Consider the following 10,403-nt stretch of genomic DNA (forward strand, 5'->3'; position numbering starts at 1 on the left):
TATATCTTGATGATTGTGGGCCCAATTTCTCCTGAGAATTAATGTATTTAGAATTTAGATCATTCTTTGGTGGTTATACCCAAGCGGTGTATTCCCTCATCTAATAAGATAAAGTATCTCTTAAACTTTTCCTCTCTCTAAGAAGACCTAAGTGCTAGTTGCTGCTGCTTTAATTGCAGTAGGGAAGTTAGCTGAACCTCGTGGAAGACCTGGTGTGGGAATCATATGGCTCATTTGCTCCTTCCCCTGCTGCCTTCCTGGAAGTTGCCCTGAAAAGCCCACCTGAGGCTTCCACCAGCTCTTTTTGTTTTGCATTCCCCTGAGATCCAGCTCCCACGTTGATGTTTCTGTCAGGCTTCTGCCCCTCTCTTAAATGTGAAGACCAAGTGGCTTGCTCCCTCAGCTGGGAGACTAAACACAGACACATACTGCATGTTTGCATGGCTCACAGGGAGTCACTTCCATCTCACCTGTGGACTAATACCTCTCTCTCTCTCTCTCTCCCTCCCTTCCCCCCTCTTTCTCTCTCTCTCTCTCTCTCCTATGTTTTTCTCTTTATATACTCTGTAGCTGCCTGAAAATGCTCAACCTGTGGTGAGTCCCTCTCTCCAGTCCACATGAAAGGGGAGTGGACCAGACTAGACTGGGATTGGCAAAGCCTTAGAAATACTGAATGGATCCATATACTTTCTTATGCCTTAGCCACCCAGACTAGGGAAGTTAGGTCCACAAGGTGGGATGGGGCAGGCCTTGAACCCAGAAATCAATCTTTTCCTTTCCTTTCAAACCCACCTCATTTATCACTGCACCCTCTTAACCAAAAACAATATCTCACAATATCCAAACTTAACTCTTTCATTTTTTTAAGTTGAAAGAACTTCTTTCCAATTTTTTCTCCCCAGGGTTATGACTAAAACTATCAGGAGGGACCAAGGTTAGAAAGATAAGATTTTAGATGTTTTAATAACCATAAAACAACATTATCACCAGGTAATTAATTTCACCTTTGGCAACTTGTTTTGTAACATGGAAATAGACTGGAGAAATCCATAAGTTCCTCATTGAGTTTCTTGTTGATTTTGATTATTTTTTTCATCTATAGTAAGAGTCTCTAAAAAAGGATAATTCCTTGAGGGAAAGATCTACATTCTCTTGTTGATTGGACATTGCTGGGGGGGGGGGTTGTTTGTTGTTTGTTTGTTTTGTTTTGTTGACTTTATACTTTTATTCTTTTGTGAGAGGATAGTGGGTCAGGGGCTGACAGAAATATGGAAGCCTGTCTTTTCTTCTAGAAAAGGCTTTTTTAATATAAACATAGGAAATATGGGATGTGGAAGGAAATCCCCAAAGAATTCATGTTGATGTCTTTTTGTAACCCTCCACACACACTGCACACATAAGATCATATCTACCCTGTGATAATGGCCTACTGGATTGGACCCTGGTTTCTAAACCCCAACTATCTAAGCTAAATTGTCCACAAGGATTTACCTAGGAACAGATATGTTATTGAAGATAAGAGCTGGGTTTTAGGGAAATAGTATTGATAGTGTTAGTGTTTCAAGGGGACATTGGGCCTATTCATGTGTCTGTGTAATCTAATGTTGTCATGGTCTATTTTTTTTTTCCTGTTAGGTGTCAGTTACATGATCCCAATTGCAAATACTTTAGGTTCTACTATGTTCATCCAATCTAGTGCCTACAACTCATAGACTGGGGATAGCAGGGAGGACAGGTGTCACCCAGCTGCAAAGTGAGTCATACACATGGGAAAAGATAAACACTTCTACAGAAGGCTAAGAGGAGTTACTGTGAGTTCTCAAAGAAAACGTCTAGACACAGTAGAACTTGAACTAATTTTAGAGCAGAGAAGAAGAAAAAAAGTGTGGTAAAAGGAGAGAAACAGTAAGGGGGCCACTGAAAGGAGAATGCTGAGATGACAGCACAGCAAGAAGTAATGGCTTAGGCAGAGACCGGTGGGAAGAGTATAATAGCTTGTGAGGATTTCTGGTCACTCGAAGGAGCAACTAGAAGAAAGACACGAAGGGAATTGGTCATTGTTCTGAGAGGAACATACCTATGTGGAGTTACTCAGTAGACTTGGCCTCCAGTCTAGATCCTTTTGCTAATGGTCACCACAGAAACCAAAGCCTTCAAGAATAGACTGTGGGATTCCTTTCTTCGTTGGTAGAATTAAAAGCTTCTACTCCTGCTGAAGCTGTATAGGGCTCTAGATGCAAAATGTGGCTGACTCTGAATGACAACCTCAGCTGGTGACTCAGCAGAAAAACATGCTCATTCCTTGAATTGCCCTATAGGAAGTAAAAGAGAATTCATTGGATATTTGGAAATTGGCCCAGTTTTCAAACTTCTTTATTTGTTTATTTACTTATTTTAGTGTTTTTATTTGAAAACACAAAAATCATCTTAGGATCCTCCACACCAAAAAAAAAAAAAATACAAACAGAAATAAATTTAGTTAGTAAGTGCCATTAATGACACTTTAGAATGAATTTAGAGTTAGTAAACCCACTAAAAATCATAGTTGAAAGGAAACAAGTAGACTGTTGAAATGCTGGGTTCTTCATGAAATTTGAAGTCTACTTAAATACTAAATTCTGGACATTCAGGTTGGCAGATTCGAGTCCCAGTTCCTGAGACTAAAGAGATGTCTTGATGGTTAAGGTCATTTCCAGAGCAGGCAGTTCCATTTCTCAACACCCACATGGTACTCACAACCATCTATAACTCCATCCCAAGGGTTGAATGCATTATTCTAACCAGGCACACACATGATGCATAGACATACATGTAGACAAAACACTCACACACATAAAATGAATAAAACTTTTTAAAAACAAATGTCCATTTCTAATGCATGTGTATAAATAAATGTTTTTCTTGAGTTCTTCCTTAGTGTTTTCATTAAGGATTATTTTAAGCAATCAAAAGTTTTTATTTAAAATAATTTATTGTTTCCAGATATATATGACACTTTTGTTCACACCAATTTATTTATTTATCTATTTTATGTATATGAGTACACCATTGCTCTCTTCAGAAACACCAGAAGAGGGCATCAGATCCCATTACAGATGTTTGTGAGTCACCATGCAGTTGCTGGGAATTGAACTCAGGACCTCTGGAAGAGCAGTCAGTGCTCTTAACCACTGAGCCATCTCTCCAGCTCTGTTCACACCAATTAATGGCACTTACTAATGTCAGTGATACACGGGTCTGGTTGGGACAGATGTATACATGTACACACACTCTGTCGGTCTATTGAGACAAAGTCTCCAATAGCCCAGGTTGATTGAAACTTGATATGTAGCCAAGAATGACTCTCTACTTGTGACCCTTCCTAGCTGTCATGCACTGGAGTTACAGAATAACATCACTGTGACCAAATTTTGGAGAAAATATTTTAAAACTCTTTTAAGAACCTCCTGTCTCAAATTGCATGAAATTGCAGTTAAAAGTCACATTGCTTTCTATTTAAATGTTTATTTCTGCATTCTGAAAAACTTTATCCTTCTAGGTATGGTAGTACACACCTGTAAATCCTAGCACTCTGGGAAGCTGAGGCCAGAGGATTGCACATTTGAAGCCAGCCTTGGCTACATAATAATGAGTCCTTGTCTTAAAAGAGAATTTCAAGAAAGAAACTTTATCCAAATTTCTAGTGATGAAAATCTTAGAAACACCATAAGAAAATATAGTAACACGGGTCTAAAGGAAGGATGATAAGCTGCAGGGGAGTGTAGGAGTATTCGAAGGGAGCAGTAGTGTCTTTCTATACGAATATCCCTTTCACTAACAGCTGGGAGGCAGGGCTGGACTGATAGCTCAGCCGTTAAGACCACTTGCTGCTTTTCCAGAGCACGCAGTTTCATTTCCCAGCACCCACATAGCAGCTCATGACTGTCTGTAAGTCTGGTCCTACTAATCTGATGTCCTCAAGCTTCGATGGCACCAGGCACTCACATGATACACAGACATATATGCAGGCAAACACTCATCTACATAAAATAATAAAAGCAATTTTAAACAACTCTGAAGGGATTAGGTAAGAGACTTAAAAGATAGTTTTCTCAGAACAAGTTTTCTTTCAAGGATCAAGCATCTGAGCTTTACTTACATCTTTATTCCCTTCCATTATCTGGCATCATTGACTCATCCTCTGCCTTCTGCCCACCCTTCTCATTTTCCATTTGTCATTTCTGGACAGAGCATACCTTTTGTATCAATCTTGCCATGGCCCTCAGTGCCCCTTCTCCAGTGCCCGTATACAGCTATGCTCCCGAGTCAAAGGCTGGAGTAAGAAGGGCGTCCTCAGAGTTAGGGTATGCCAGCACTGCCACTCCTCTGCAGGCTGTTCCTCCATGGCGTGGCACTTACAGGGCCTCGGCCGCTACCTTAAACAAACCAGTTGCTAACCCTGTCTGGAACAGTGGCAGTCTTGGGAAACTAATTGGGGACTTCCCTGTGACTAGAATTTCCAGAGGATTAGCTCCTGGGCTTTGGGCATTGGTCCCCTTGGGGTGATTGACACATGTGCTGGTGTCAGGAGATAAAAGTTTACCCTTTTATGAGCTAGAGCTTCTGCTTACTCCAGGCATCATGTTGGGGACAAGAACAAAGTAGAAAGGATCTTAGTCTTTTGTTGGCATCATGTGATTGCCAGGATTCTAGATTTCATACTTTGTATGAGATATATTTGTCTCAATTTAGCCTCCTTGCCTACTGGTCAGTGAGCTACATTGAACTGCTGCTGGTATCAAGGGGCTTTTTTGTTGCTCTGAGCACCCTTCGTCTTGGTTCTAGACAAAGATGGAGTATATAGGTTAGATGTTAGTCTAAGAACAAAGCCTTCTTTATCCCTTCTTCCAGAAATGCCTGTGGCAGCCATGCCTAATAGACAGCATTTTGATGATCGGGTAGAGTGGCTGCAACTCACATCAGCCATTGCCTTTCGCTTTCCTGACAGATGGCCTGCTACTTCCAGTATATGTGTACTGTAGATGGTGGGAGGCCATGTGGGTGGGCACCAGGAGAAAAAAATCCTACCCCCTGCAGTAAGCAGAAGCAGGCAAATATCTGCTGGGAGCTGGAGGCTTCTAGGCTGACTTCAAATGTTCTTGTGCTCCAGGTGCTGCTGTTTCTTTAAGAGGAAAAGGAAGAAGACTGCTCAGCGACACAAGTGACCAGTGCCTCCCAGGAGTCCTCAAGTCCTGGGGACTCTGGCTCCAATTGAACCTGCAGCTCCTGCCATTTCTCATTGGAAGGGACTCCTCTGTGGGGGAGTGTAGAGATCCAAACCAAAAAGAAGAAAACAGATGCCCCCAGAAGGAGCCAGTGCAGGCAGCCAGGGCCGAGTGGGCCAGTGGCAATCCCCTCTGTCTGAGCTCTGAGCAGTCCAGAGCTGCTGCTTCTCCACTGCTTGCCCTTGGGCTATCTGGTTGACTCTCTTCCCATTGTTTACAGTGAAGGTGTCATTCACAAAAACTCAAGGACTACTATTCTCTTCCCCTCTCTTCTTTATTCCTGGCTCTTGCACCATCCTCAACCCTCTCCAGCATAAAAAACTACTAAGCTAAAGGCTCTGTCAAGAAGCTGGTGGTGTGGCCAAGAAGATAGGGGAAGATGACAGCCCTGGGCTGGAGAACTTCTCCACTTCCCAGGTGTCTGGTAGTGTGGCTTCCTCTCCCTCTGTGCCTGGGTAACTCCCTCAGCCCAGCTGGCCACAGGGTTCAGGTCCCTTCCTTCCTTCGTCCTTCCCTTCTTCCCTCCCTCCTTCCCTTCTGTGAAGTTACACTGTAGGACACAAGCTGTGAGCAATCTGCAGTCTACTGTCCCTGTGTGTTGGCGTTCTTAGCTTTTTTGACAAGCAGGTTCCTTGCTTCCGGCTGTAGCACAACATGCCTGCAGTTCTGAGCAGAGGAAAGGAAACTGACTTTATTGCACTTTTAGTTTGGGGGGGGGGGTTGTTTTTATTTTATAAACAACATGGCAGATGCATATTGTGTCTGGTTATATTGGGGGGGTGGGAGGTTGCTTTTTTTCTTTTTCAAGGGGGATGGGCCAGCCAAACCATTCAGAGAAAATGTGGGTCCAGAGGACATTTTTGATGGAAAGAGTCTGATTTGCAGCACTTGGAAGAGAAGAAGCCAAACTCTGCGTCACCCTGAGTAAATATTCAGGTTGGCAAGGAAACATACTTGAATTTTCATTCATCTTCTCTGCTGCAGAAAAATGTCCCCACCAGAGCCCCTTGACCTAATCAGCCCAGAGCTTGAAAGCCCAGCTCCTGAGCACTTGGGATGAGCACCGAGCCAGACTGTGACCAACCAGAAGGCACCTCGTCTCAGAGAGGAGATACTTAACAACAACAACAAAGCAAATTTCTGTTTCCTCCACTGCCAGGGACTTCCTACTAGATAGCCATGTGACTTTCTGTTGACTTGGGGGACAGAATTAGTGACTAAACAGCCACCACCATATTGCCAGTAGTGGACAAAAGAAGGCACCACATTTGCCTTCCAACTGCCACAGGAGCCTCAGGATGCAGCATCCTAGGGCCAGGAAAAGAAAATAAATATTTTCTGTCTGCCTGAAGTAAGCTAGAACATTTGGGTCAGTCTGCCTTAGAAACCACGCCTGTGATAATCTTGGAGTGTATCCATAGCAACAGGCTTAGAACTTGGTACATGGGGCTGCAGTAAGCAGGGAAGGTAAGATTGGTTGGTGCTAGGAAATTCCAGGGAAAAGGAAACTGTAATGAAAGGTCTAAATTTTTATCTTAACAATTGAACAGAGACTGTCCAGACAATATGACCACATATCTTAGCATGTTTTCCCCAGTACACTCTCTACCTGCCACCGTGGCATCTTCACTGGACATCTCACCATGAAGCATCACTGGCTACATAGTTAACAGTGTGTGGGGTTACTCTTCCCGTGGTCTATTTCATTTGAGATTAGTGGCATTTCCAAATAGTAACTTCTTATATTAGTTGTGGCAAGAAGGCCTACTCACGTGGGTAAAGAGGTCTTGTGTCTGGGTATAAAGAGCTAACCACAGAGAACTGTGGCTAGTGACTTAGGGCAGCACAGAACTCTTTGCTTGTATGTGTAGAGGACTGGAAGATGTCGGAACACTTTGTGATCATGGAGCAAATTTAGTATCAAATGAAGCAGAGTTTGTGCGCCTTACCTGTTCCATTGGACCTTGGCTAGGGAATCTCTCCTCACTGACTTCAAACCTGCTCAGCATTTGTAAATATTGTCACCTGGCCGTTTCTTTACAAGAAATGTTTTTGTCTATGAAACAGAATAGCAGGGAGAAGTCAGGTCAAACCCCTTTCCCATAAGGACTTTGAGTGTTAGGGTTTGCCTCCTTTTTACTATACAGTAGTTAAAGCTCATCACTAAAATTTATATAGTCCCCCATTTGGCATGTGGGCAACTCTGACTTCCCCTATGGAAAATTAAAAATCCTCATCCCAGGAAATGGTGGCAAGGTCTAGAGCATCCTGGCACTCTCTGCCCCACTAAGTGCCTCCCCCGCCCTGCTTCCAAGGTAAAGCAAAGGCAGTGACCAGCTTGGCTGCAGGGTGGGATGCCCTGCAGCTGGGCTTAAGACTTCTTTTTTGTCTTAAGATATTTTTATAGGCTAGCTCTTGAGGGGTTGAACCTGAGTGGTTTGTGGATGTGAGGGAGGGTCCTTCCTAGTGCACTGTTGGCACTCTCCAGCACCCACAAATCCCTTACTAGATATTTGGGTTTTGTAGCAAAGGTCCCTTTAACATGCAGGATGGTAGGGATCCTTTGAAAGCCAGTGACACTCCCAGGTGATCCCAAGCCTAAGTCTCTTACTTCCTTAAAACTAAATAGAACTAAATCCCAGAAACAGCCTGCTCCCACCCCACCCCACCACACCAGGCTTCATGCACATCCCTGTTTCTTTTACTTGCCTGATTGCAAACTCATAAACTGACGGCAGATCATCAGGCACAGGCACCCCCTCCATCTCTCCACATCCAAGTCCACTTGCTCCATTCTCACCTGACACCTGAGGACAGTTTTCTTTAAGATTGATGCATTTACTTCCCCTTAAAACTAGGTCACCTGTTCCCTGAGACAGCGGGCATTTGATACTGTACTGTTTGGAGTTCCTCAAGCTTGGCTGTCCTTGAGACACTGCCATCTGAGCAGACTAAGGTCCAACCAGGCCAGGGTTACACCAGCGTGGAAAGTGTCCAATCATAGAAGTGGATTTTCAGAATTCTTACTCCAGACTGCCCACAAGGCTGCACTGAATGTGCCAGCAGCTAGTGAGCACTCATGACTGCCTTAATTAACATTCTTCTGTTTCGGGTCTGTCTAGGAGCAAACAGGGTCTGTGAAGGAATGTGTAAGTCAGGTGACTGCGTAAGTCTCCAGTTAAAATTCCCATTTCAACTGGAACAAACTGCAGGAAACAGCAAGGACCCCACGATTTCTGAAAGTGTTAGTTTCCTTGTCATTGTTAGTGAATGGCAAGAATGCAAACAGCCCACGTCCACAGGCCAGGTGGTGTTCATATTCTGTAAAATAACTGCCAGTTTAGTGCTTATTTCATGTTGATGTTCAATGTTAGCAGCCACTTGAAATGCCAGAAGTATGTCATGTTAAAGTGGTTGCTAAGAATCATAGCCTTAATTTAAAAAAAATATAATAATAATGTAAAAGACAATTCATCCCCTCCATGTTGAGGTAGCCTGGCTACATTTCTCAAGAATAACTCCCACAGAAGCCTAGGAAGTGTTTCCTCTAAGGGACTTGGTCTTAAATTTCTTCTGACCCCTCCCTCCCAAGCCCACACAGCTCCCATGTCCTGGCCACCTCCTCCATGTTCGTAAATGAAACCAGGTTTTCATTTCTGTCCAGTTCTGATGATGCTTTATCTAGTGTCAATCATGTCATGACCCCAATTTTAAGACCAGGAGTTTTCATGGTCATATAACCAACATTGCCTTTGCCAGGCCACTGCCACCATCCCCTCCATTGCCCCAGGTGGGCAGGTTGATTCAAGAGGCCCTCAGGGAGTCAGAATAACGAGGTACCCATCTGGATTGGCCATGTGGGTGATGAGCACTTATCTCTGGATCTCTTGATTTTGCAGACTTCAAGGAAGTCCAGGTAGAGATGGATAGCCAATAACTCCAGCCCTCCTCATGATGGGTTGGTAGGAATCAAATTAGAATTCCTTTGTTTATTGGGCAACAATAAACCTTTGTTTTAAGGTGTTTTGTTTTTGATTATGAAAAGGAAGAGGCCACCATGGCCCTTCTGTGAGTTTGTAAGTTTTGAGCAGTGTTTTCATCACCAGTCCTGGGAGTCTCTGATCCAGTCACCAGTCTGAAGGTGTTTTTTCCTACTTTTACAAGTAACGAAGTACAGAAGAATAGAGTCCTTAATGTATTCAAAATAGTAAGTAGACCCCTGAATATAGGCAATAGTAGTTGAAATATTTTCTCAGAAAAACAACCAGAAAACCCACTCCAGTATTTATAGATCAGATTATCAAGGGAAAAAAGTGAATATGCACTCCATGTATCTCTAGTTCAGTTACCAAACTTGATCTTGTGAAGAACCTCAGTTGTGTTGACAGAATACCACCACCCCTCCACCCCTCCAAATCTCATTTTCTGGTGCCATCACCACTTTGAAGGTCTAAGAGCAGAGGATTATCTGACAGCGAGCCAGGAAGCATCGTAGCCACCCCAGCAGTGCAGGCAGCTGCCATCCTGGTGGCCCCAAGTGCACCTTTCAGGGCTGGGGAGACCTTTTGGTGCCTCTCTTCAGGAGCTCCAGACCAACCCCAGGCCATTCCATGCACCAAAAGCCTTTTAGAAGGCTTACCAATCTGTTAGGAATGTCTCAGGAAACATGAGCCATTTCTTGGGGGATACATGTATTTACAGATGGATGTGTGCACTCTGCTGTATGGGCTTTATTCTCAGAGACAGCACAAGCTCCTGGGAACTGTGTTCCTTAGTGTTCTCAGGGAGCTGCTCAGACCAGTGAGTAAGCTGGCTCTGGGAAAGCTATGGTTGTCAAGCAGAGAATGACAGAAAAGATGAAACCAAAAATGCTATAACTCTCCAATGGAAAGTAGTGTTGATGCAGCAATTCCCATTGGATGTATTACACTCTCTAATTTATTGTTTGTCTCTTAAGTTTTACCCATTGTACTCTTTAGAAGATGTTAGGATGTTGGTTGCAATTTTTTTAAGTAGATGTTGTATAAATCAGCTGTGAAAATCAGTTTTAATTCATGTGTGGATGTGTCTAGTTATTGTTAAATGCCCTTTTTTTCTACTTTTAAAGGATACGTAATGTTTCATAATCCCTGGCACTGG

At 43.4% G+C, this 10,403-nt stretch overlaps 1 protein-coding gene across 15 annotated transcripts in view; it reads left to right on the top strand.

The window, feature by feature from the left end:
• Csnk1g1 (casein kinase 1 gamma 1) overlaps nt 1-10,403 on the top strand; it is a 148,093-nt gene that overhangs the window by 137,369 nt on the left and 321 nt on the right. For 12 of the 15 annotated variants that reach the window (XM_031344207.1, XM_031344221.1, XM_031344208.1 and 9 more), the window contains 2 exons: nt 571-594; nt 5,150-10,403. The exon at nt 5,150-10,403 is cut by the window's right edge and continues 321 nt beyond it. In XM_031344207.1, coding sequence (XP_031200067.1) covers nt 571-594; nt 5,150-5,204 — 79 coding nt within the window. In that variant the 3' untranslated portion in view covers nt 5,205-10,403. The remainder of the gene's footprint in view (nt 1-570; nt 595-5,149) is intronic. The other 3 variants (XM_031344219.1, XM_031344223.1, XM_031344220.1) reach the window with 1 other exon arrangement.

This window comes from Mastomys coucha, unplaced genomic scaffold (assembly GCF_008632895.1).
Source record: "Mastomys coucha isolate ucsf_1 unplaced genomic scaffold, UCSF_Mcou_1 pScaffold23, whole genome shotgun sequence".
NCBI classification, from domain to species: Eukaryota; Metazoa; Chordata; class Mammalia; order Rodentia; family Muridae; genus Mastomys; species Mastomys coucha.